Below are 27,141 nucleotides of genomic sequence, written 5' to 3'. Positions count from 1 at the left end.
ACTGAATGAGGAATGTCTAAACAATGTGTAAAAACTCCTTACCGCCAGTTCGTTCAGGTACCTTTAGGTTGTAATAGAGGATATTCCGATCGTTCCAGCTTGGAACTGACCAATTTCTTGGTCAAGTGCAGTTTCATGACATTTACGAATGTCTTTGAAGTCACAAGGCAGCTGATTGGACTGTTTTGAATGCACGAGGGCACTGTAGACATTCATGGCTTCGTACGTTGCTTCGGAACATTAATCTGCTACAAATGTGTCCCAAGCTGACTAAACCTTAGGAACCACTCGACTGCTTGGGCGGAAGTCATCATCAGAGTCAAGTGAATAGTTGTTGTCAGTCGAATGTTCTAAGTCCGGTTTGTATAAACTGATTGGTCAGTTTTGCCGTGATGTTATTGGCTGTGAGATTCAAGTGGCGCAGGACGGTCGTGATGGTCCTTCTTGATCAGTCAGTAAAGTTAGGTCGTTCTATTCGGTTCGTTTCTAATGTCGTGAATGAGTCTTTTGTATGGTGCCGAAAGTGGTTGACACCTGTTGAAGGGGTTCTGTTCTAAGTTCGTAAGCCAGCTTTTCAGAGTAAGTCGTTGAAGGAGTTGGTGCTGTAGGTTTGGCATACACATTGCGCAGCGTCCCAGTCAGAAGTGTGGTTCGTAAGTCGGTATTGTTCAGCAATGTGATTGTTAACATGTGACTGTTAATGTTTACCCTAGCATCATCAACAGGGACAATGGAATAGAAATTCCTGAAGCGTGGATACCCTCGATCAAAAAACACAACAACCGGAGAGCCGTAAGAAAGCGGACCGCCGTGGAAATAATGCACGAACATCGAGGATCGAAACGCGCTAATTATAGCTGTGAAAAAAAATAAACCAATCACAGCGGAGCATCCTGCTTATTAAGAAGACCCGAAATCAGTCGACCTTATCGCCTGATGAAGACTAGCAGTATGCATTCGCGATTCACATTATAAGTGACCACATCGTGGGACAAACGATAATACATTAATATTATTGTACTTTACCACGATGAACAAGCACAACCTTTACATCATTTGTGTAATTTAGAATTGACCTTAATTATTATTTTGCCGGCACGCAATAGTGAACTGGGTTCTAGTGTAGCGCGCGTGGGACCGCGGCTAGGGGACTTGAAATAGTGACCGGTTAGTTATGCGTGTCATTCTACGGTCAGCCTCGCCGCGTCATCTTGCTTGGTTTAGTTCTCTCTGGTTTTTCCTTCGCCGTGGCTGTGGATGAAGCTAAAGTTTCCAGCGTGATTACGAACAGCAACAAAGAGCTCCTCCATCAATTATTTTTTTTGGTTTACGGGTTTGTTTGTTCCTTACCGTCTTTATGACGCCCAAGATGGGTTCAATGTTTATACCCTTGGTAGGTTCATTCTTGTGCCCCTGATGGGCAGAATAAAGATTTGGATTTCAGGTTGATAGTATTACGAAGCTGTCCGTTATCTCCGCGAAGAAGGGAGCTCTTCGTCTTGTTTGCCAACGAGCCTCTCATAGGAAAGAGCCCCTCGAGGTGACCCATCTCAAGCAACTTGCTGAAAGGACTGACTTTGGCAATATTTTGCATTTAAGAAGCTTAGTTATGTTCGTCCTCCCTCGCCTTTTCCGGCTTTTTCAGAAGTTCAGAATTATGTCTCATTTGTATTAAGCATGTTCAATTCTTTTCTAGTTACGTTAATATTTTTATTAAGAAAAGCAAAACAGATCAATTAAGAGAAAGCCGTGCTGTCGTCATCGCTGAAACCCGTTCGTTTACTTGTCCTTGCTATCTTCTCATGGCGTACATGAGCAAAACGCATAGAGTCGGAAATTCTGAGGAGTATCTTTTTCGTCCTATTTCGTCTTCAGAAAATCGTAAACGTTTAGTTTCGGTTGACAAGCCCATCAGTTACTCTGCGTACAGGGATTCCTTCAAGAAGTCTTTTCATGATATTGTACCTGACATATCAAGGTTTAGTACTCATTCCACGAGATCAGGAGGAGCTACTCTGGCAGCCAATTCAGTCGTCTCGGAGAAAAACATTCAGCGTCACGGTCGCTGAGCATCCGCAGAAGCTGAAAACATCTATCAGGCTTGAAGCCTCTAAATCTCTGTCCGTCTGAGCTCAAGCCCTTTCTTTTACTATCTAGCATGGGCCTGGCTGACGGACGCGCCCATGCTTCCAAGTGTTGTTTTGTGTGTTCGATTGTGTAGTGGAGGCAAAATATGTAATTTCTGTAAATTAGAATTGACATAAATTATTATTTCGCCGGCACGGAACGGTGAACTGGGTTCTAGTGTAGCGCGCGTGAGACGGCGGTTAGGGGGTTTTAAAGAGAGACCGGTTAGTTATGTGTGTCATTCTACAGTCGGCCTCGCCGCGTCATCTTGCTTTGTTTAGTTAAGTTTTCACTTATTCTGTTAGCCTTAATCTCGTTATCATCCGTGGAGGTCCCTTTCTTTCTCAGCTATTTTATGTAGCATCTCGTTTTCTTCTTATATTCATGTTTTTAGGCTTGATTTTATCAGTTTTGCTTTATAACCCCAAAGGCGACGCCATGGCATAGGTTGGGGTTACACGGTCCCTATTTTTCCAATAGTTGTTTTTTTCGGTTTTACGTGTCCGGCCGTGGCGTGTTCTTAGAATTACTGTAACAGTGGATTTTTAATCACGTGAGTTAATAAATGTATCATGGGCCTGGCTGACCGACGCGTCCATGCCTCCAAGTGTTGTCTTGTGTGTTCGGTTGTATAGTGGAGGCAAAATTTTACGAAATGTGACTGTTGACATCGCCTTTCCTCGTCGCTCGCTTGTGTTCAGTCAGTTGTGAGGTTTCTGCCAATCTCACCGATGTAGAAGGCGTGACACTCGGAGCGACTGATCTTATGAACGGCTCCCTGTCTGTTCCTCGGTTCGTCTTTGTCTGTGACGTTAGTTAGTCACTGACGTAGTGTAGTAATGGGTTTGCAAGCGACGTGGATGCGCGAGATGATTTCAAATATGCCATTTATGTACGGTGTAGTAGGAGGAGTTGCGTTGTCGTTAGCTTCGGTAGTGGTAGTAAGTCGGTGAGTGTTTCGTAATAATAATGATTTATTCACAACATATCCACAACAAAAGATGGGGCTTTTCATCTGTGAAGGTCCTACAAAAGTTCTATCTATAAAAATTTAGATGTATTAGACAATAATCAAGAAAATTTATTACAAAACTACTAAGTTACTGTATGATCTATACGCTTTTGCAGATATTTAATAAATGAATGCAAAAGCGGGCTTGGAGAAGGAAAGGTCTTATAAGGAAGACAAAGCACGCGCTTTCAAAAGCAGAAACCTACAGTCTTCCCTGAAGTTCGAGTAGTTTCTTATTTTGATTGGCAAATCATTAAAGACCATGGCTGTAAAGTGCCTTGAACTGGTGGAACAAGTAACCTTGGCGCTACATCAGAATGAAGATGTCTCAAAGGCTTTACGATTTTTTTAAGATTTTAGTAGGAAGGCCAGTTATAAGTATAGAGTGCTTTGAAGACAGTCTTTAAAAGTGAAAAGTCCCTAAGCTCCAGAATAGGTAGCCAACCAAGATTTAAAATAGTGGATAATACTGTTTACGTACGTAGTTAAAAAAAACTAGCGATAGCGAACTAGAGCCTTTGTAGTCTGGCTGTGAGGAACTTCGGTAGAGGATCAAAGCAATATCACAGTAACTGATCTTAGATAAAATTAGTGTTTCTCCCAAATGTTTACGTAATTTGAAGTCAGTAAAGTTCCTTATTTTCCTTAAAATCCTCAGAGTCGCGTAGAAGGATTTAAAAATAGAATTTATATGAAATTCCCATTTAAGATTTGAGTCGATGTGTACTCCTAAGAGTTTTTCTACATCCAAACGTTCAAGTGAAGTGCCGGAGATCTTAAGTACGAGCTCCAAATTCCCAATGGAATACACACATGCTACCTGTTAGGAGGAGATTAGCTTCGCCTTGGTCTTTTAGAATTGAGGGCCAAGTTCGAGTCATTCGACCCGTCGCCAAGGCTTACTAGGCTTGTATTCATGCTTTCTACCTGATATGAAATCTGCGACGCAATACAGCTGGCGTATGTTGTTGTGTCGTTGGCATACTGGGAGCTTCTAACTGCTGGTGGAAGGATGTCTTGAAGAAACGCGAAGTAGGGATTGAACAACATCGGTCCGAGGGTTGAGCCCTGAGGGATTCCAAACTCGGATAGCGTAGATGACGACTTGCGGTCATCGATCTGAACATAGTGTCTCCTGCCGGATAGGTAATTAGCTAACCATTCAAGAACACTCTTTAAAAACAGAGGTGGTACAGCCTGGTTATCACCGTTTTGAAGCAAACAGCGTCAAATGCTTTTGTTAATGCTGGTCCCGGTTGTGGATGGACATCGCCACAGGCCATTAACAACTGATAAGTCGCAATACTTTTGGAATAATACGCGATCCTGGCCTTTCTGCGTTTAGTCTTTGTGTTCTTAGTGTAGCGCACCGAATTATGAAGACAATCTATCATCCATAACAAGGATGACAACTACCCTCTGAGGCATCTTGCTTGACTTCCAATACATCTTAGCGTGAGGCATGCTGGTATTTCACAATACACAAAGTGTCCAAATGCGACGCAGTAATCCGCGACAAACGAGACAATGGATAACTCCTTGTTAATGCAGCGTTATTATTCTCGATGCAAATCAAGATAGTCTGCGGAAAAAATCGAACGGAGGGTAGAGATACAGAACTCCTGATGTCTCCTTCAATTTCAGGTTGTGAGACTCCAGACCAGACGTAGTCGTGCTCCAGGGATTTAGACACGGGCCAGGATAATCGATAGTACAAGTCGGTGAGGACCATATAAAGGACCCACATTACGTAACTTGTTTTGGCGTGCCCACTCATTATGGATTCATTGTTGATCTCTATGTTGATGTTGAGCATACTAGTTGCGCTCGTCGCTTTGGAGTCCTGATAGTCGTGGCTTTGTGCCGAATATCGCCGGGGTTGTTGGATAACTCGTCCAGTAATCTGTTTTGTGTTGGTTCGTTGTAAACTGTTGTTCGTAATAAGTCGTCTTCACGGCTTACCAGGCAGTCTAGAAAAGGTAATTTAACATTTTCTTCGACCTCCCTGTTAAACTGTATGTCAGTGTTGTGTCCATTATGGTGGTGGTGAAATGCGTCGATTTCGGCGTGTCGTACGGCGGTAAATTTCTCGTCAACGTAGCATAACCAAAGCGTAATCGTCTGTCGGCAAGTCTAAAGTCCGCGTTTCTCGATGTTTTGCATCACAATTTCTGCTACCACAACAGAAACTGGAGACTCCATAGCTGTACCGTGTAGCTGTCTGTAGTGATTACCGTTGTAATGAAAGGAATTTGGCGCTAAGCAAAGCTTTAGTAAGTCCATGATGTCCTCTGCAGGAATCATTGTGTAGCTCATTGCATTTTGCAAATAAAACAGCGTGGAAGAGGTGTACCTTTCTTGAAGATATGGTTTTCTTTTTCGTTGAATAATCAAGAGAGATTGCAACAAATTCAGAAACAGAGTAGTACAATTTTCTAAAAACGAGACAATGAATGAACTCGTCCGCTGTATTGTTAATGTAAAGGCTTGTCCACAAATCTTACCACTAGTCCCCCCTCCCCCCACCCCATTGTCATCAAGGTCCCCCCAGTTGAGGATAAGCACAGACATACTGAACGGGAAGTTTGACGATGTCCTCATTGGAGGTGTCTCATGATTCGTTTGTCCTACCTTACATACTCGTTGAAGGAATCCTCTTGTAAATTTTCACTTTGGAAACGTTAGCGAGTGTACATGCTTTTTCTAGCGTTTCAGTATTGTCAAGTTACATCACATTTTCATGGATTGCCAAAAACCATTGAATGTTAAAAGGCAGTGGTTTACGTCGTCAGTATTTCAAACATGATGCGTAATTCGCTTAATTCTTTAGTTCACACCAATCTTTTTCAGCTGTTTTTGCAAATTTCGTGAAACAATGGTAAATTTATTGGTGAAATACAGAGACTTCTATCAACTTCCTCTGAAAATAATGCGTGACAAGTAACGAAAGTATGTACATCAGTATTTAAATAGAAAAACTGTTCAGTGTAAATTTTTTTGGGTTGCGCTTCCTTTATTATTGCAGTGTGCCGGATCTGCTCCTTAAGTTTGCGTTTTATACCAAGTTGCAAGTGCTTTATTTAATTTCTTATATCTTGAAGAGTCAGTGATTATAAACGCGAGACGAAAAAAGGGAGCAGAAAAACGTAACTCTTCCTCTCAAATTTGTGTGAGCATATGTATGAGTTTTACTGTCCATTTGCTCCTTGGATTCAATCCGGTACGATACAAGGAAGGCCACCGATTTCCGCCCATTTATTCTGTAGAAACTAATCTTTTCATTACTTGGACTATGACTTTATTTCTCAAAGGAACTTTGATTTGCGCAGCCATCTTTAATACATGTTGGATGAGATAAGTTGCTCCATAACTTCGAATAAAGGATAAGTTGAAATAGCAATCGGTGATAAGAAGAGTCAGCCACTTACCTAGTAGTCTATAAATAGACTTGACAAAGTAATAGCGAGATACAAGTATCTTTGTCCGCTCCACAGACTAAGTGTTGAAATCTTTTCGAATAAGAATTTTTATCGTTTATAGGCCAGCTTTGATTTAAATTAAAGACAACGTCCTTCTTCCTTGGTGGAGTTACGATTATAGTCCTCTATCTAATTTTGTGATCCGTAGTCAAATGAAAGAACGAGTGAAATCGGTATGACTGACCAAAGTACATTTATTTTTTCCATCTCGTTCTGTCGCAGAAAGTGCTTAAGACCCAAAGGAAGGTTATAGTTAACAAATAAGCTTATGATTTACCAATAAAATCAATGCAAAAATCAACTTGTCCTTTTTGGATGAAAATTCTGTAACATAGATGGCTCCCAGGGAGAAGTTGTATGACTGCAAGGGACATTTTTAAGGTTTCCATATGCTGTGACCATTGAAGTGTGTCGTTGTACAAGGCGAAGAGAACTCACGCGATTACATTTTACTAGCAAATGGAAAGGCCCTTATTCTCTGAAAGCGTTTTTATTCACTGTAATCATAAAAACCACAATCCCCTTGATTATGATTGGTTTCAAAAACTCCTGTTTTCCAATAATTCTCTTAACGAGCTGTTATCAGACAGTTTGTTATCGGACAGTTCAAGAAGCTAACCACATTCAAAGCTGTAGTTTAAATCAATTAAATCAATTTTTTTTTTCAGGTCTTATTTTCAACTACTCGTTTCACTAGTGCCCTTGGCTGCGAGGATCTCTCAAATTCGTTTCTTCAGTGCAAATATCTGAATTTCATATATCTAAAATCATTATTCATCACTTGGATGATATATTTGGACCCAACATATTAATCAGCTCCCAGTTGGCTTGTTAGCTCAGTTGGTGGAGCGCTGCACCGGTATCGCAGAGGTCGAGGGTTCAAATCCCGTACGGACCTGAATTTTTTTTTTCAGGTCCTATTTTCAACTACTCGTTTCAGTAGTGCTCTTAGTTGCGAGGATCTCTCAAATTCGTTTCTTCACCGCAAATATATGAATTTCGTATATCTAAAATCATTATTCATCACTTAGATAGTATATTTGGACCCAACATATCAACCAGCTCCCTGTTGGATTGTTAGCTCAGTTGGTAGAGCGCTGTACCGGTATCGCAGAGGTTTTGGGTTCAAATCCCGTACGGACCTGGATTTTTTTTTTTTACAGGTCCTATTTTCAACTACTCGTTTCAGTAGTGCTCTTAGCTGTGAGGATCTCTTAAATTCGTTTCTTCACCGCAGTGCAAATATATGAATTTCATATATCTAAAATCATTATTAATCACATTCAAAGTTATAGTTTAAATCAACCAATCACAACCTTGGTTCCAATCACAATGACAATATTTTAGAGAGCAGAAGTAATTTTTTTTGGAAATTGTAATTTTTCGGATTAAATGGTAATAAGACTTCGTGTTATCCAATTCGGTCTGTAATTATAATCGTGTTGCTTGAATAATTTTCGTTCTCTTACCGTAAGGTAGCCCCGCTTGATACGTTTTACCCAATAGAATAGTCTAGACGTTTATGCATGTTTTGTATACTAACTGATCTGAGATACTACAACAGCAGGCGGAGGTGAACCTCATCTCTGGTACAGTGGGCAGATCTTGATGATTGCCAAAACGGAAATAACTTTAAAGAATTTCACTCGTTTCCTACCTTTTGTGCTCATAAAAATTGTCAGTGAAGTGGAGTCAATTTAGACACAAGTCCCGTAACTCAGTACCATCACTTGTCACGCAACATTCAACAAGTCCACAAAGAGCCACGGAATGGTTTTACTTCAGTATTTCACTGAACATTTCTCTTTCTTTTTGCAGCATAAAGGTCAACCATAATATGTTGAGCCAGACTATTACCACTACAAGGAGTGATCAATAACAATGAAACATATTTTAAAAACATTATGCACTTCCGGCTTGCGGCTTATCACGTGACTGGCAAGCTTGAGTGGCCGTGGAATGCAGAGTTCCCTCGTGAAATCAACTGAGTGATTGAGTGAAGTTAACATTTTAGCGAAAGAATCCTTGTGTTTCCTCCTTTCAGCCCGGCTCTGACCTTGTAAAACAGTTCGTTATGTAAATTTCACCTAACCAAGTTGAAGTTGTACAACAGCTATGGCTCAGTTTCGTTAAACACGAGCATGTGCAATCGTCGAGTAAAGATGAAATAGAGGTAAGGGTTGACTGTACTCTGCCAACTCAAGGGAGAATGCATTTACTAGATGACTTTTAATAGATGTACAAGATATCTTACTCGTGTTCACTTGAGAAAATGTAATATTGCACAGTTCAGAGCTGCTTAAATGAGTTTTGTAGATTGATATTTGGAATAGTTGTTTATGTAAATATAAGATCAGCAACCTTTAATGCTTCAACATGAAAGTGAAAGTTGCCTGTGTCATCATTTCCCTGTTTATTTATATGGAGCTGCGCGTATAAATTCTTTGTTTTTCCAGTATCTCTCTGTTGTTTGGTTGTTCGATTGTTTTATTTCAATAATTTGAGACTGTTCCTTTAAAATCGATCAACTTCGAATTCATCGGTAACTGCTTGCAAAGAGTACATCACTTTAAAAGTAATGGGTATCGTTTAATCGACATGAGTTTGCAAATTAAAGTTAAATTTACCACATTTAAAAGCATCTCAGCTCGGAAAAATAGTCGTTAAATAAGTGAACCGAAATTTTAAAGCCAAGACACCCGTTATGAAACGTTACTTAAACCTGATTCAAACGTTGTACACTGTAAATCATAATTCTGGAATCGATATCCTTAGAGTTGTTTTAATGCAACAAGTATTTATGATCATGACTTTGCCCCGCTTCCTTTCCCAACAGTTGTTGAATTCATAACTGTCACTCACTTTAGTATTGACTTTAATTGAATCATCTTTATCTTGAAGTTAATTTTGATGTATTAAATTTGCCATTTTGACAATAGTTCTATGTCTTAATTGTTACTTTTTGCTGCCGTAATAACTTTTCAAATATCACCGCTATGACACTGCAGAGTATATACTAAGTTTGAATCTTCTAATGGTGAGATAATTCTACCTGAAGTTCAGTAATTAACTCTCAATGGCTTCACTTCAAACGGCTTTGATTTGCTCAATTTTTTGTTAAAATTTCTTGATCACATTCTACATCAAATGCATGGGAGCATCATTTGTGACTAAATCACCCTTATCAGTTTCTTACCTCTGTATGGTGTTTATTTTATTTTAATTTACTGCTTTTATGATTTTGATTGTACTTTTGGACTTGATAGTTTTTCAAAGTTTAGTAATGAACAGTTGTATTATTTCCAATGCCTACTTAGCTTCTTGTTTCAAATCTAAGCTACTTTGAAATGCTCTCTTTCTTCTGTTTTTATTTCATTGCTAACTCAGGGTAACTTCTTTACTTGGGTGCCAAGTGTTAATTAAACAAGTGGATTCTGTCACCATTTGAAGCAATGATGTGGTTGCTAAGTCTCATTGATTCCATAAAAAATAATGTTCTCTTCAATTGCAATACAAAAAAAGTTTCAAAGACCTTGACACTTCGCTGAAAACCAGTGTTTGAGGTTAATGGAAAAAATTATGGATTCATTTCTGCATTCCTGAATGCTGGTTTGCATGAAGAATACCGAGAAAATTCAAAATAGATTCCTGCTAACATTACTAATATTAACATTCTAGTCCCATATGGTCAACTTTCATTGGCAGCGAGGTCAGGTTGCAATCTCGCACCTTGTCTTTATGAACTATATTTATGCTTGTTTTTCTCTGGAATTTTGTTTGTGATGTTTTGTCTTTGTATGCATTTTTAAAGTATATGTGTTTGCTTTTAACTTTTGTAAACAAGCCTCTCTGAGAGTCACCATGTTGTGAGTGCCCTGTTTAAACATTAATATCCCTTTCACTCCCAGAAGTGATAAACATGTAACTTCTCCCTATAGTGTTGATACATTATCCAATGAACAGGTAATGAGATTACTCAAACTTATCAGGTACAAGATATTATCTTGATTGAACACCAAATTCTCATAACCAGTTTGCAAGGAAATGTGTAGTAGCAAGAGAAAAGAATTATCAATCAGATCTTGGGAGATATTCTTGAAATAACTAAATTATGAACTTTATAAACAGCTGATGCAAATCATCTACTTCACCATTTTAATCATGTACAGAAACATTTTTTCATTGTTGCTATAGGGCTTTTGTTCCTCTAAACATTTCTTGTTTTTGACATTTGACTCAGAGATGAGATCCTGTTTTAATTACACATTCAGGTGTTCAGGAGCAAAGACAAATGTTACATATTTTTAAAACTAAATGTCTGAACAACTTACTTGTAATTTTTTAATGATGTATACCAATTCAGTTGTAAAATGAATGCTTAATTCTATTTGATAAATTGATTTTGTGTTGTTGTGTGTCTGTTTATTAATAGATCATAGTTCACATCAAAATGTGCAAAGAACAAAAAAGTGGCAAGTGAGGTGCAGTCTAGTGTGCTACAGATGTACTTAACACATTTTGATGTCAGAACCCATCAAAATGCATGTATAATTCAGTTTATTGGATAAATAATAATAATTGATCTATATGTGTTTTACCTCCTTGCAGCTGAGCTCCAGAATATTCTGAATTGAAGTTCCATTCCAACAGCTGCAGGTGTTCTGATATTTGACAGACTGAACAGCCACAACTTACAGTGATTTTCTCAGAGAGCAGTTATTTTTCCAACAACTTGTTGAATTTTTTGCTGTCCACCAGATTCATCACTACCCAGTAGATTATTGGGAACACAATCTGCCACACAATCTACTGGGTCAGTGGTTTATCTGGTGGATGGTATTATTGATTCAATCCAGCAACAGCAAGTACCTGAGAGTTTAATTCAACTACTGCTACCATCTCACAGGGGAAGCAACTTGAAAAGTGAGTGTTTATCTTGTATGTATAATTGAAATCTAGATATAAATTTATGTATAAAAAAATAAAAATAAAAATAATAATAATGATAACAATAATAATAATAATAATGATAACAATAATAATAATAATAATGATGATGATGATACTGATGATAATAAATAGACCTTCTGCTGGCGATAGACCTTAATCAGTAGTCTGCAACAGAGTGCATCAACTGATAACCACAACTACTTGATTTGAGCTCCATTACACAGTACATGTACATGTGTAAGGATACATTGTACACCAGTATGATGGTTAACATTCTCAACTTTTGTATGATAACATCATATTCAATTTTATATGTAAACAAGAATTAGCATGACACAGCATAGTAAGGTAAGAATGTTCAGGAATATAAGTACATCACAGACAATTTACAGAGTCAAAACAAAACTAAGCTTACTTGTACTTGGATTTTGTTCCACTTATTTTGAGGTGGCCAACGAAAGAGTTGCCAGTAATCAGATAGTTGTGTTTGCACAAAGATTTCTGGAATTGCCACAGGGCAAACAAGAAATAAGTGATGAGGAACATGAGGATTAATCTCTAGGTCAAAATTTATACCTACTCATTGTTGATGATGAAATGGTTCAAATTTAAACTGATTTTCAATGCTAATCATTCTCAACAATCACAACAAATAAGCAATATAGGTGTTTTATTAACTTTAATATATCATGATCGATAATATTATGCTCAAGTAAACCATTTCAATCTCCTGCTGACTTGATTGAGGTAGCTGTTTTTGTAGCACTCTTTTGTATTACCAAGCCATTAAAAAAAGCTAGAAGTAGCCTTACTACTAGTAAACAGAACTTCATTCTTTTATTTCAGAGCAATTTATGGCTGATTTTTCACAATTTTGAACCCATTAAGTGATGTCAATTTCACACTAAAACTTAAACATACATGCATGGAGCAAAGTTTACTGGTGGGTTTTAAGATAGCTCGGATGTTCTCCAGGCTTGATCTGTTTTTAATCCTTTTTATAATCTTCCATAATTAGTCAGTTGGCCTCTGAGCTACAATCTGCATAGTTTTGCTGGCCACTCACAGCTCTCACCTTCCCTTAGCTGAGGGTCCACCAGGTGTTAGGTATGATCACTGTCTGCTCCTGAGTATATGGGATATATATAGCGCTCATCATCTGATTTGGAGTCGTCAACTTGATTGAAAGTCCTGGCAGATTTCTTTGACACAGTTCCTTGTTAAAAATTTCCCTTGTGATCTTATCTCCTCCATTACTGAGAAGGGATGTGCATATTGTAACAAATAATCCTTTTTGCGACACTTGCTACATTTTTTCCAGAGGCAGGAAATTAATGTGCATTGTTTCATGGGATTTCCACAGTCTCAGCATTGGTACCTTTTGCATAGTGTCTGATTTCATTTTTCCATTCTGGACTGCACTTAAGGTGTTTCTACAGTTCCCTATGTCCTTCAGCTCAATGGTGTATATTTTTCCAGCTCTGGTTCTATCAGTTGCCTCATCAAGTGTTAATGCTTTGATTCACTTTCTGACTTCACAGCTCTTTATTCCTGTTACCAATATGCAGAAGATCAGTTCATTGTTTAATACACATTAAGCAACCAGATGCCAATTTTTGTTGCCCGTTTTTGGTGTCAATTTTCCCATCTTCATGGTTGACAATGTGAAATAAGCAGTGCTCAACAATGGAAACTGTTGGGTTCTATGTGATCACCCAACTAGTAAATTTTTAGCTTTTTGGTAGGTTTCCTTTCTCACAGCACTGTTCTGAGAATTATTTGTTAAACTATTTTTTAAGGTCTCTCTTTCAAAAAGGTCCAATCCTCCACCTGATTACCTTTCAGACTGATTTGAACAGGTGTAATGACTTGCTGATTAAAGACTGTCATATGCATAGGCTGTGGGAATAATTCTATACACACTATACTGTTTACTTTTCATTAATCAAAAATAAATTAGTATCAGTGGCTAATTAAAGACCATCATATGCTTGGGTGGCAGAAATGGTTAAAGCTACACACACTGTCCTGTCTCCTTTGTCACTTATCAAAAATGAATCAGTATCAGTAGTTGGTTAATGACCGTCACAGAGTTCAACACTCAAGCTGGAATTGTGCTACACACTATTCTATTTCCTTTGTTGCTCATGGTAAATAAATTAGTGTCACCATCCAAACACATTAAAAAAACCTAAAATTATCACTTAGTGCTTTGATAAGAATATATTATTTCAAAAAGTGTGAAACATAGAACTGGCTGCCTCTAAGAAAAGGATCTTAAACTAAAAAATAAATTTTATGCAACCTCTGTGCATTAGGCTTAAGAGAAGACCTTAGGTTGATATTCTTTATCATATATATTGATCTGAGTACAGTATAAGCTTAGTTGTACAAACTGGAGATGTGTCCAGTTTTCTTTGATGTTTGCCACCAGATGTGATTATTCTTATCTTCCAGGGATTTTACATTTATATGGTACAAGGTCATACAAAAACACAAATCTATATTTGTATTTTGGCTTTGACACTCACTGTGATTGATTTTGTATTTTTCAGTTATTATGACTAATGATTTTAAAAAGGATTGTCTTTGTGGATTTCTGCAGTGAAGCAGATTGTCTTTGATAGAATTCTGTTCTGAAATACATTAACCTTAGCTTCTACAGTTGCATCAATTAAACATTGATTAAATGGACAGGACTGGAGGCTATTTATTGTGTCCAGGCTTAAATATGGTAAATTCAATCAAATTAAACTCTAGTTTTTACATGTTTCTTTGTCGCTTTTATTTTCAGAAGCTGATTGGCAATATGTCAGAAACTGCAAGAACTGAGAAGAACAGTTCAAAGAACATTTATGGTGACCCACCAAAGATCAGTATTAGTCTTCCAGGGATAAGTGAACTAACCCAGAATTCTAAACGTTGGAGGGATGTTCAACTCCCAATTGACATTCTGTTGTTAACAGTGAAGGACTGTGAGTTCTTAAGTTGCTACCATTATGTTGTTGATCCATTCAGAAGCTATTTTAAAGGGCTTGGTCATGTATACTTTGGAAGCATTGGTGAAGATCAAGATGTTAAACTGAAAGTTGCTTTGATGAAATGCTCAGAGGGTTCTAAAGTTCCTGGTGGTGCTTTGACTGTTGTAAAGAATGCTGTCACTCAGCTGAGGCCAAAAGCTGTCTTTTCTGTGGGCCACTGTGGTGGTATGAGTCAGGAAACAACAAAGCTGGGGGATGTGGTTGTATCAGAAAAGCTCACAACCTATTCCTATCAGAAGGTTACACAGGATGGAAAGAAGTTTCGTGGGTTAACAACTCCTGTCAGCAGAGACATTGCTGAACTCATCAAATGTGCAGGTTATGGTTGGAATCCACCCTTAGAGAACCCTAACAAAGGGACAGTTGAAGTCCACTGTGGTGAGGTTTTGAGTGGTTGTGAGCTCGTACAAGCTGAGTGGCGACGAGAGGAATTAGTGAAGTCATTTCCTGAAGCAATTGCAATTGAAACAGAAGGAGAGGGTAAGATCTCTTTTTCCTTTGAAGTAACTGTTATTGTAAAATCTTCTCAAAGAGATATTTGGGTACATTTGTTTTCTGGGAGAGAGAGTTGATACTTATGTGGTGGGTAAGCTTTTCTACCAGTGTAGAGAGATGCACTGGCTTGTGTCTGAACATACTGGACATCAGATTAAAAGGTCTGGGTTCAAGCCCTGGGCTAAAGTGATTGACTGTTATAGTCTTGGCTGGGATGCTTTACTCTCACAGTGTGTCTCCACACCCAGGATTATAGATGGCTACTGATGAACTGACCAGTATTTCATATGCATGTGGAGGGAGTAAGGGTACAGTCTTAGTGGCTGAATGGCTACATGGACTAGCTTTGTACCTAGTATATGTAAAGTGACTTTCCAAAACATATCACTTGTTCCTTACAAATCTATGATAACAATAGTAACAATAGGAGGGGTTAAAATCAATAGATTTTGGAGAAAATTTGTCGTTTTATTCATAATAGCTTGTTATTGTATGTCTTAGGAGTTTTCAGTGCAGCACATGAACTGAAAATGGAGTGGGTTGTCATCAAGGGTATTTCAGGATATGCAGATGGAACTGAAGCAAAAGAAACCTGGCAAACATTTGCAAGTGTAACAGCAGCTTCTCTTGTTGTCAGCATTCTAAAGGAATGCAGTATTTTTGAAGATTGGCCACATTACAAAGGTAAACAGATCAACTTTGGTCTCTTTTAGGCCTACAGTATATTTGCTTACAGTCACTAGCTGTGCTCACAGTCACTTAATGTGGTGGAACCGAATTACCAAAACTGAATTAAAACCATGATTAATGACCTATGATCATGCACTGACCAATCAGAACAGCTCTTCACTCAGAATTGTTACATGTTTGTCAGCAATTTCACAGGATCTGCTTTTGTGTGTTGCACTGGGCTAACAAAATGTGAGAAATTAAAGATAATGATGTTGACCTGAAGTTGACATACGGGAGCTCTAATTTTCTTTCTACAGAGATGGATGGTGGGATGCTTTCAAACTTTTTGGGAAGAAGACTTCCAACCTCACCCCACTATATAATACACCCAGAAACTCCTGCTTTAGCCCAACCCCTCCCCTACCAGCACAACCCTTATTTTATAAACCACAGGCAACCCAGGTTCCTCCAATCGGTCCAAAGAAGGGATAATGCTCGAAACATCAGCTGTAGAAACTCTTTACAGTGGCCATTTACATTATCAACTTAGTTAATAAAACCAAATTATCATTGCTAACCGAACAACAGTAACTGTTGACTCTTGCAGATAGAAAATTACTTGAGCCATCATCGTTGTTTACAAATTCCCAGTATGTCTATTGAGACTTATAGGTGCCAGGCTTTTTCAACCCAATTATTGCATGGTGCCTCTCCTAAGAACTGCGGTTAAATGCTGAATTTTTATGCAGAGGAAGGAAGGATCACACACATCTTAAATTCCTCACGTAGCTTTGCATTTTTAGAAATCTTACACTCACATTCGTTTGAGTTATGTCCTAACCTTTGCAAGCAAGGTTAGGACGCAGTATTCGAATTATGTTGGTTTGAACTACATAAAGCCGCATGTCTGTTTCAAACCTCATAAGGCTGTCTAACTGCTGTCTGTTTGGTTTTGTGTTCTTGAAGATAATTCAACTGACAGACAACATTCAGCACTGAGTAAAGAAGTTCCGGTAGAGCCATGCTGCTCTAGTGCCCAGTCTTCCCAACAGCAACATGTTTCGTCTACCAAAACAGCAGGTATGTATTTGAATTAACAGATGCAGTGAGAAACTGTTTCTTTTATTCGTATTGCTGTGAAACTCACCATAGAGTTCTCTCTTGCTTAGTAGGAGAGCTTCAGAGCGCAGAATCCGAGGGTCTGGGGCTCGATGCTGCATATTGACTCATGACATCTTCCTTTAGACTTAACTAATTAGCGTTGCTGTTTGCGGTTTAGCTTTCTCTCTTCTGTTGATTAGCTATTTTTCTTGAAACTTTATGGCATATATTCCATAGAAATCTCTTGTGTTCACGGTTTTCTTAGTCTTACAGAAATACATTTTTGCGGTTAGATTTCTTTGACATGCAAATAATTACCTGCCATTATTTAATTAGTAATGAACCTGATTAAATGCCCGCCTCGCTGTCTCTCGTTTTAAATTACTTTCCTCATTTTTGCAGGTAAAATGAGGACATATCTATGGGCGTGCCCAGTGACCCCCACCCCCCAACCCGATCTTTCTTCCCCTTGCCTTGATAAAATAAATATACGTGAATTCAGCAAAATGGCATGAATAGATGCAATACGTACTACTCGCTATCCTCTCATCTTGATGCTTTGCTGTGATGTCTTTATTTTTTGTTGTCCAGCAAGGAGTTCCTAGTGACGAAGATTTAGAGTAGCTTTAAGCAAGCTGCTTATTGTATGGAAAAGAGTTTTTAAGAGCTTTTCGCTCGATCGCAAAATAGAGATCTAAATGGTAGGTCACCAAATCCGTTTAAGTAGCGATGACAATTTTTCTTACTGGCTGGAAAAAAAAGAAAAAAAAAAGAACAAGAAATCTTCTGGTCGCGTATGTGGGCGTGTATATTTTTGTGTTAAATGTTGGAAAGTAGGGTTGCATAATGAAGTTGCATGAATTGGGCTTGAAACAAATTCATTAGGAGACGTTTTATTAGGAAAGGAAAAAGCTCCATTGTCACAATAAATCTGTTGGCTCAAATATTATGTTCTGGTCTAATTATCTTTTTACATTTGTTACCATGCAGATGGTTCTACTAGACATTTGCCTCCGCCAAAGGTGAAATGCCGTTATGAAGAGTCGTCTCCGAGTGGCGCCTTGACTCCAAAGAAAAGAGGTAAAATGAGGAAATGTCTATGGGCGTGCCTGTTAACCCCCACCCTCCAACCCCATCATCCTTCCCCCGCCTTTGTAAAATAAAAATGCGTGGATCCAGCAAAATGGCATGAGTAGATGCAATATGTACTACACGCTATCCTCTCATCTTGATGCTTTGCTGTGATATCTTAATGTTTGTTGTCAAGCAAGGAGTTCCCAGCGACGAAGATTTAGAGAGACTTTCGCAGAAACTCGAAAAATGGAAGACAGTCGGGCATCATCTCGAAATTGTGGAAGCAAGATTAACGGCGTTTAACAATGAAAATATAGAATGGCCTGAAAAAATCTTCAAAAGGTTATTACATTAGCAAGAGAGGGAGGGCTCAGCTGCAACATACTCATAAGACACCTAGAATCTCCCGCCTTACTCCTCCCCTCCTTTTAGCCCAACCCCCATTTTATAAACCACACATAACCCAATCGGTCCAACGAGGGGCTAATGTTCGAATTTAAGCTTTAGAAACTCATAGTTACTACAGTATTTGAGGTTTTCCCTTATGTTTGTCTTAATAATAATTTCACTTGTCACAGAACAAATCATGTTCGTGAAATGGGCCCACGCTTCTCTCCTTCACGGGAGGATCGAAGACTGTACTCGTGAATTAGGGGCAAATCAAACCCCCCAACCTCCGCCTTCCCCACCCCCCCCCCCCCCCATAAAAAAAAAGAGTGACGTCGTCAAAGTTACAAATTACAGATGGAAAGAATAATTCTCCTTATTGTTCAAAAACCCTTCTCGAGTGATTTTCTTTTCGATGTGGGAGAAAGAGAATTTTTACCAAGCTACTTGTTTTTTGTCTACAGACTCGTCTGTAACAGAATTTTGGGAATGGTGCCGGAATCAGTTGAGGGCGTTTTACAACACCATGTGTCAAGTGAAAGTAACACCATGGGACCCAGACAACACGGTACACATTAATAGCATTTACATACAAGTAACGTTTTTACAAGACCACAGGAAACCTGACGGGACAACGAAAAAAAAGCTGGGAGACAGCAGTGAAGTATTTGAAGGTGACGAAGATCATCCCATCCGTAGACGAATTCTGGTGTATGGAAGACCTGGAATAGGAAAGTCTACTTTCACTCAAAAAGTAGCTTTGGATTGGGCAAATGGCAGAACGAAGATCCTCGAAAAGTATAATCTTTTACTGTTAATCAGGTTACGAGACGTTTGTGGTATTTCGGACCTCTGTACCATGTTAAAAACAGCGGAACTGTTGTCTGCTGATGACCCGATGGCAGTCAATAACTTGTGTGAATATGTCCGTCAGAACCAGGAGAAAGTGCTGCTCATTTTGGATGGATATGATGAGTACAGCGGTGGAAAATCATCCCTAATTCATGAGATTTGGAGAGGCAGTCAACTGAGAGACTGTTGTGTAATGATCACAACGCGGCCAGTGAAAGAGGATGAGCTTAGAGTGCCAAGTCACGCTCAGTTTGAACTTAACGGGTTCGATAGCTGGGAACAGAAGAAACAGTTTGCAAATAAGATTCTTCCTGATGAGGAAGATGTTGAAGGGCTTCTTGAATACCTAAGAAAGCATGACCTTGTGAAGATGGCAGAGATTCCGCTATTGTTGTTGATGTTGTGTCTTCTGTGGAAGAAGAAAAAACCTCAATTACCAACATCTCGTGCGGAAATTTACGTAGAATTTATTCAGACTCTCTTGGATCATATGGCTATTAAAGACTCAGACAACGTCGCAACAGATAAAAGCATAGATGAATATCAAGAGGAACTTTCCAAAATAGGAAAACTTGCTTTTGATGCTCTTTTGGAGGACTGCCTTTATTTTAACTTCAGTAAATTTCCTAAAGGTGATCTGTTCGAGAAGCTTATTCATGTCGGTTTTTTTCAAGTTTCCAAACTTTCCGCTTTGAACCGTGAGAAGATCGTGTATTTTCTTCACAAGTCCGTTCAGGAGTTTCTCGCCGCCTGGTTCATCGTTCAAGAAGTGAAGGTTAAGAAGAATGAAACTGTCACCTGCCTGTCAGGAATGGATACGTTTGAAAAATCAAAGAAGATGGACGAAGTTCTAAAATTCGTTTGTGAGTTGTCATCAGATGCTGTCGGCATTGTTTTTGATCATCTACACTATGTCGGAAAGAAACAAGGTCTCACAAATTACAATTTCACTAGGACGCCTTCTGTCCAAGATTTGTCTCGTGCACAAAAGGAGTTTATTCTATTCTGTGTCGATTATTTGTTTCGTTGTCCAGCCTCAGACAGACTAGCTGTGTATTCTGCATTTCTCTCATGTGTTAACCATGTCGTAATGCTTAATGACGAACACGTGTCGACTGCTGCTGAGAAAAACTTCTTCAAAGGCACCGCCAGTTTTCCAAACTATTTATTTTTTGAAGTTAGAACTACTTTTGAAGTTAGAAATTCTCGTGAGAGTATTCTATCCATATTGTCTGACTTGAACGCGGTCGTTTTAACGTGCTCTGGAGAAGTTCAAGATTTTAAAAAATACGCCGATTTACGCGATGCGAACCTTTTCCTCAAAAAAAGCGAAAAAAAAAACTTTATCTATCTACGTCGCATAACAGATGCTGTTTTTTGCTCTAAACTTCTTCCTGAACTGATATCAGCGCCGGTTTGTTCTTCTCAGTCACCTGTAGATAATCTGGGAGAGAATGAGGACAACAACGTTGCACTGTCTCTGATTAAGAACAGATCTGACCAGGCACAACAACATTGTTTGTCACTGGTGAGAGAGGTTGAGTTAAAGAAGGTAACAGTTGAGGATTTTGTTCTGTTGAAGAACTTGTTGCCTTTATTAACAGCTCCTCGAGATATTGATATAAAGAGGAGCGTGACAGATGCCTTGTTGCCTTTATTAACAGCTCTTCGAGATATTGATATAAAGAGGAGCTTGACAGATGTCTTGGAAGGTAATTCGATTGAGAACGCGATTCACAGAATTAATTTTACTGACAATCTCCACATTTTAAAACTTGTGAATATGAATCTAACAGCAAAGTGTGCTGCTTTTATTGCTGAGTCACTGCACCACTCTCCAAACTTGCATGAGCTCTGCTTGTCATGCAACCCCTTACACAGCTGTGTGAGTCATTTGGCCAAGAATCTTCATCACACTCCACGGTTGACTATTTTAGAGTTAGCTTGTGTAGAAATGGGAGAAAAGGAATGTGCTGCACTGGCTGCCTCATTACAGTACTTAAACAAGTTAGAAAGACTGAATATGTCATACAATGCACTGGGTCACGGGATCATTGAACTGGCCAAGAACCTGAACAGTGTACCCAATCTGACTTGGCTGGACCTGTCGTGTACAAAAATAGGTGAAGATGAAGCATCAGCACTGGCTCGTGCACTTAAGGATGTACCAGAGCTGAGCGATCTTGATATGGCTTTCAATGCACTGGGTCACGGGATCATTGAACTGGCCAAGAACCTGAACAGTGTACCCAATCTGACTAAGCTGAACCTGTTGGATACAAATATGGGTGAAGATGAAGCATCTGCACTGGCTCGTGCACTTAAGGATGTACCAGAGCTGAGCAATCTTTTTCTAGGGTGGAATCCACTTGGCAGAGGAGTCAGGGACCTGGTCCAGCATCTCAGCAGTGTTCCTAAGCTGAAGGACCTGATTTTGAAGTGTGTTCAGATGACAAAGACAGAGACTGAAGAGTTGTGTACAGCAGTAAATGGGAGAAACATCATTTTGTCCACTGATTACCAAGTAAGAGTCTTTTTGTTGTTTCACTCAGTTGTATCTAATCTTTAGTTAGACGTTCCTCAGAATAGCACTAGATATTGTTTCCAGCAAGTTGCTTTTGATAAAATTGATTAGAATAGTCTGAATGGGAAAGAATGTAGACATCAGGAACAGTCACTGTTTTCGAAATTTTCTATTTCTATTTTGTGACATCAGGAGCAATTGTTGGGGATGGCGGAGACCGTAAACAGCCCATGTTAAGTACTTTAATGGTTCATGTAATGCTTCTTTGACTGTGGTTTCCAGAAAAATTTGTCTAAGATTAAATTAAGACATAAACAAATTTAGCTTTCAAAACTTTGATATTATTTACAGACAGTAGTTTCCAGTGTAGTGGATGCTTGATTACTGAAACCTAATTGAAGACTTTGGGAGTTTGATTCATTCGAGTTCATTCGATTGGCCTTTGAGTTTTAGCGAAATCTTGTTAGAGAAATCTTCTGTAGCTATGCCTTACATAAGAGAGAGAAAAAAAGATGAATTGTGAGAATTTTTCTCGGACCAAACTTCTTTGCGCAATGGTAATTTTTGAATTTTTTAGGCTTGTGTTGTTATTATGGGATGCTTTTATTTGGGTTTGATTATGTGCCCTGAAATTAGTGTGAACCCATACATGCTTTGGATTTGATGACGTTGTTCCCTACAATCTGTACCAGCATCTACTCGCTTTTATTAACAGGAAGCGTTAACCCAACAAAATAGAAAGAACCAAACAAAAAAGGTTTTTTTCTTGTTTAAATCCAAATGCGTGTTTTGAAAAGCGAAAATCATGTTGATTCTATTGTCATAAATTTACGTTTTAAAGGTTTGTACTGATGATAGGAAATAATTCACCAAAAGTTGTCGGTGAAATGATTAACATCCAAAAAGAAACTGACACGGTGCTATAATTTACTTGCACTTAAATGGTTTCATTCTTCTTATTTATCAGTTGGATTCTTTTTGTCTTTAGCTGCACTGCTCATGTTGAGTAACTCTGTCAGATGCTCGTAGAGCCCTTGGTCGCCTTTGTCATAGAAGCCTTTTTTATTTTTTTTAGAAAAATTAAAGAACAACATTGTAAAAAGTGAATTTGTCAAAATGACTATTTCAAACCTTACACTCTAAAACCCTTTAAGCGTGTTAAACGAAAATATATGGCTAAACCCTCACCAACATAGAATAAAGAGCAAAGTACTCCGGGTTTGGTAATAAGGAAAAAAGAGAAAATTGCGAGAAGCAATTGAAAAAAGAAGAGAGGCGGGCATGAAATTCGATGGGTATATATATTTTTTTTTCCGAGGAGGGAGGGGGGGGGCTGTGTACTCGTATTGCATAAAAAAAGGAAGAAAGATGAAAAAGGAGAGAAAAAAAATCAAGTAAAAGTGTTTAAGAGGGTCACCACTGACGAGCGCTTCGGCTCGTTGTTTCCATTCTGTACCCAAATAAGAGCAAAATTACCACGTCCTGAATAAAATAAAGCGCCTGCACAGACTAATTAAACTAGTGGAGAGAAGAAGCCTTTTTGAGGCGCAGTTTCCATTGACATCTCATTCAGCTGAAAGATCTAGAAAAGACGTTATGTTATGCAACCAGTAAAATTAGTGCTTTACGAATGAAGCATTGCTGTGCGTCATGCGTAAGCGCCCTGCTAGCAAACAAACGAAAAAGAAAAACAAATCATTTTAAAAGCTTAAACTTCATAGGTGCGACCCGTGACACGCGGCCACCAGTCAAACTCGGCACTGCGCTATAATTTACTCGCTCTTAAATGGTTTCCTTATTCTTATTTATCAGTTGATTTGTTTTCTTCGTTGGCTACACTGCTCATATTTTGTAACTGTCAGATGATTGTATTTTTGAAGAAAAATTAAAGAACGACATTGTTGATGATGAAGTTGCTCAACTAACTATCGTATGTGTTTGTCTCTGCTTGGTCTCGTGTAAGTGTAAATCCTAAAAAGTGATATATTTTTGAACTTCAATTTGGCACACACCGTGGAGCTGATTCTTTGTACACTTTACGCAGCTTCCCATATTTTTGTGACATCCCTGAACATAAACAATTCTTATTCTCATCGCCATCACCAGAATAAAGGACCTGCCTTCGTTACTCGTTGCTGTCTTGTCTTTCCTGTGGAGTGTGGGCGTTCCTTTTTGCTTCTAGGAATACGGAAATGGTACATCATCCTTCCAATCTCAAAACTAAGCAAACTAGAAACTACTGTAGCATGAAATAATACGAGGATAGCTAAGGAGGCGTTAGTTCAGCGAGGCACAAGTGAGAACATTTAAGTTGTTTTGAATTTGTTTTTTATCATTATTTCTTTTAAGTGTCTCGTATATGATTGAAACAGTATTGTAAGAAAAGTACGGTTTCATTGAGAGGATGCTTCAAGGAAGGTGAAGAAAAACATTAAAGCGAGAACACCGAATCATCAAAAAGAAATATTTAGAGTTGTCTGACTTACAATCGTGTAACAATTATGTTGGTGGAGAAGTTAACTGGAATAAAACTCGTTGCATGTAGTCGTACAAGGTTGGAAAATTATTGAATGAGTTGAATGATTTGTATGCGAAAAATAGTTTCGAAGATATTAGACAGTTTTCGTCCCATTAAAAAAAATTAATATTTATTGTAGTTTATGTGTTTGTAAACCTTCATCTCATTTTAATCGTCAGGGACCATTGTTGTTTGTTATTTGAAACTGAGATCTTTTTCCTTGCTGTAAAATAAAGTCTTGTAGTCACTTGTAGATATTTGAATTCAAAATAGATTGTTCTCTTTCACTGCTCGCTATATGGACAAATGTATTTGAATGCGACGAATATTTATCTTGTGTGCTAAAATGTAATTTGAGTGTTGCATAGAATTAATGAAACAGGTGTATTTTTCCAAGCGAAGGAAACTTAATATTCCGATATACGTGGGGAGTTTCAAGATGCTTTAAATATTTATCTGGTGTGAAAATGCAAGTTGAGAGTTTCACATAATTGGTGCTGTGGTTGATGTTGTGTCCTTTTTTTGTCCTGTGATAGGAAGGTGAAGTAAAAGGTGGAAGGTGGATCGATCGACGTCTTACAAAAGCTGAGCTGAAAAAAAGAGGAATAAGGTTCAGAAGAGAACAAGATGGTGACGACGACGACGATGATGATAATGATGATGATGACGACGAAGAGGAAGATAGCGATGATTTCGATGATGATGATGAAGCTGACTGAACGCACGGAAGAAAAGGTTCCATAGCAACTGATTTAGCGAGCAGTAAGAAGAATGATATTTCATAATATATCCCATCAAATATTTTTGCTCGCGCGCGGGATTGGTCTAAATGCATCGTGTGACCGAATATCCACTACCTCAAAACTGCAGAATATCCTTGAATAAACCCTACCTGATATTCCCCGATTTTCAAACTTTTCGTCCATTAGGGTTGTTGTTGGCTGTTGGTTGTTTCATACAGTTGTACCAGCGAACACTGAAAAGTGAACATCTTACGGTGAACTGTTCGCAAACACTTTCCCCGCGCGTTGCAAAAATAATTCAAGGAAGATAAACACAATAGCCTCCATTTGGCGCAAGAATATTTTCGTATATTTGTCCTTAGATATTATCTGTTGCTCAAAGCTCTCACTTTTCCTCGAGCTTCACTCTCGGAAACTTTTCGCATCTCGGAACGGATAATTTCCGAACAGCAAAAGATACGAAAAACAACGTGCATATATTCGCGCCAAATGGAGACTACTGTTTATTTAGAATTTCGCAAATTTCTGGACGTGCTTACTGTCTCTTACGGCCCTGCACCTATATTTCAGTATAACATATGAGAGCAGCGTCGAGTTCAAATTGGAAACTTAGATAATTAACCGTCGGTATTTCCCTTCTCAGATCATGTAAATTTTAGTGATCTCACGTTGTTGTTTTGCAGGGGACTGCTGAGAAATGAACTGAGTTTTAAAACGCACGTGCTGAACCATTTTTCTGCTCATAATTTAGACCTTTAGTTTGTCGTGGTGGTTTACTGAAGTTCCCAAATTTCTAGTCCCGCGTGAAACGTCTTATACTGTAACCGGAAATGCAAGTTCTTTTCAGCAGTAAATTACCTGGATGTTACTCAGTGTTTTCGCCGATCTGAACGCAAAACGAATTTCTTAGGATATTAGAGTAAAATAGTTTAGCATAGATCCCAAACGTGGCTTTTTGACGCGAAGAAAGAAAGACTCCTTTAGTCGTCTGTGCCAGGCTCTCCTTTTTTGGAGACAGTCAAGAAAGGTGCGAGGTGAGACATTGGAGGTCTGGGAAGGAGTGAGAGGAGCTTTCTTTCCTTCCCAAACCCCAATTTTCACTCTCCCAATAATTCGATCTTTTCAAACAGCTGAGACCCTGGCAGAAGACAAGCTCGATTTATTTAAATGGATTAATTCAAATTAATTAACTCAATTACTTCAAACTAATTAGTTCAATTAATTTTAATAAGCAGACAAGCTTATTTTCTCTTTACGGAAAAACCGACTTTGAGAAAAGGAACAGATGAATGATTCCTTGAGCTTGGATCAGTTTACAGGCAGCGTTGGGCTTTCAAGTAGGCTTATTTTTCGATGCTTTACACTGATGATGCTTGAAATTGGAGATGTATGGAAAATCTTTCATTATCAGAAATGTGAAGTCGATAATTGGTGTTACAAGCTTAAATGCTTGTTTGTCTCACTTGTCATTGTAAATAGCAATTTAGTTGGTATATTTTTACCCAACGTTGTGACTTTTTTTAGCCTCACTTTTATTGATTTATTAAAAGGATTTTTGTGAAATATCCTTGTCTCTTTGTAGTTATAGCTGGCATGAGTGGTTGAAAAAGACCCTAGATACGACCTCTATCCCTGTTGCCTGGATCCTAAAGCACAGCCATTGAAATAGTTCTTTAACGGCTGAACGCACCACGCATAGAATGATATTTGTGTGCAGAGTTTGAATACAAGTGACTAGTATGTAGTCTTTAGTTCGATATAGGCAGCCCCTGTATGAGAGGAAAAACTGGTTAATTTTCTTGGTTCTGATTTGCTTTTTTTCCTCGATAATTTACCGCAGAATCTGTCGGCCTGACTTGTGTAACAATAACGCCTTTCGTGTCCCACCGAGCGACCCTTTTTAATATTGTTTTTGATGATTTGTTTTTGTTTGCATGTTTGTGTTTTTTTCCTATAACTACCGTCGGTCCTTAAGTTGTTTCATTCAATCGGCAGGCATCAAAAGACATCTAAACATCCTCTCCTTTTTACTGCTGTGATTTAATTCTATCAAGTGCTAAACCTGGCGACGAGAAAAACACAAAAGGCGGAAAAAAAGACAGAAATCCTTGCAAGCAGTCTCTATTTTTGTCGTTTGTCCCCGTCCTCCCCCATTTCTCTTCCGCA

At 38.6% G+C, this 27,141-nt stretch overlaps 1 protein-coding gene across 1 annotated transcript; it reads left to right on the top strand.

Annotated features, from left to right (window-relative positions):
- Nucleotides 1-8,585: 8,585 nt before the first annotated feature.
- LOC131777268 (NLR family CARD domain-containing protein 4-like) lies at nt 8,586-26,527 on the top strand. The gene is made up of 8 exons (XM_066163690.1): nt 8,586-8,791; nt 11,227-11,541; nt 14,363-15,089; nt 15,606-15,788; nt 16,743-16,856; nt 17,868-17,957; nt 18,803-21,714; nt 24,769-26,527. Exons 3-8 carry the CDS (start codon nt 14,378-14,380, stop codon nt 24,949-24,951), a joined length of 4,194 nt encoding a protein of 1,397 aa, XP_066019787.1. The 5' UTR covers nt 8,586-8,791; nt 11,227-11,541; nt 14,363-14,377; the 3' UTR covers nt 24,952-26,527.
- Nucleotides 26,528-27,141: the final 614 nt, after the last annotated feature.

This window comes from Pocillopora verrucosa, chromosome 3 (genome assembly GCF_036669915.1).
Source record: "Pocillopora verrucosa isolate sample1 chromosome 3, ASM3666991v2, whole genome shotgun sequence".
Classification (NCBI taxonomy): Eukaryota; Metazoa; Cnidaria; class Anthozoa; order Scleractinia; family Pocilloporidae; genus Pocillopora; species Pocillopora verrucosa.
This window is presented reverse-complemented; position numbering and strand designations above follow the sequence as displayed.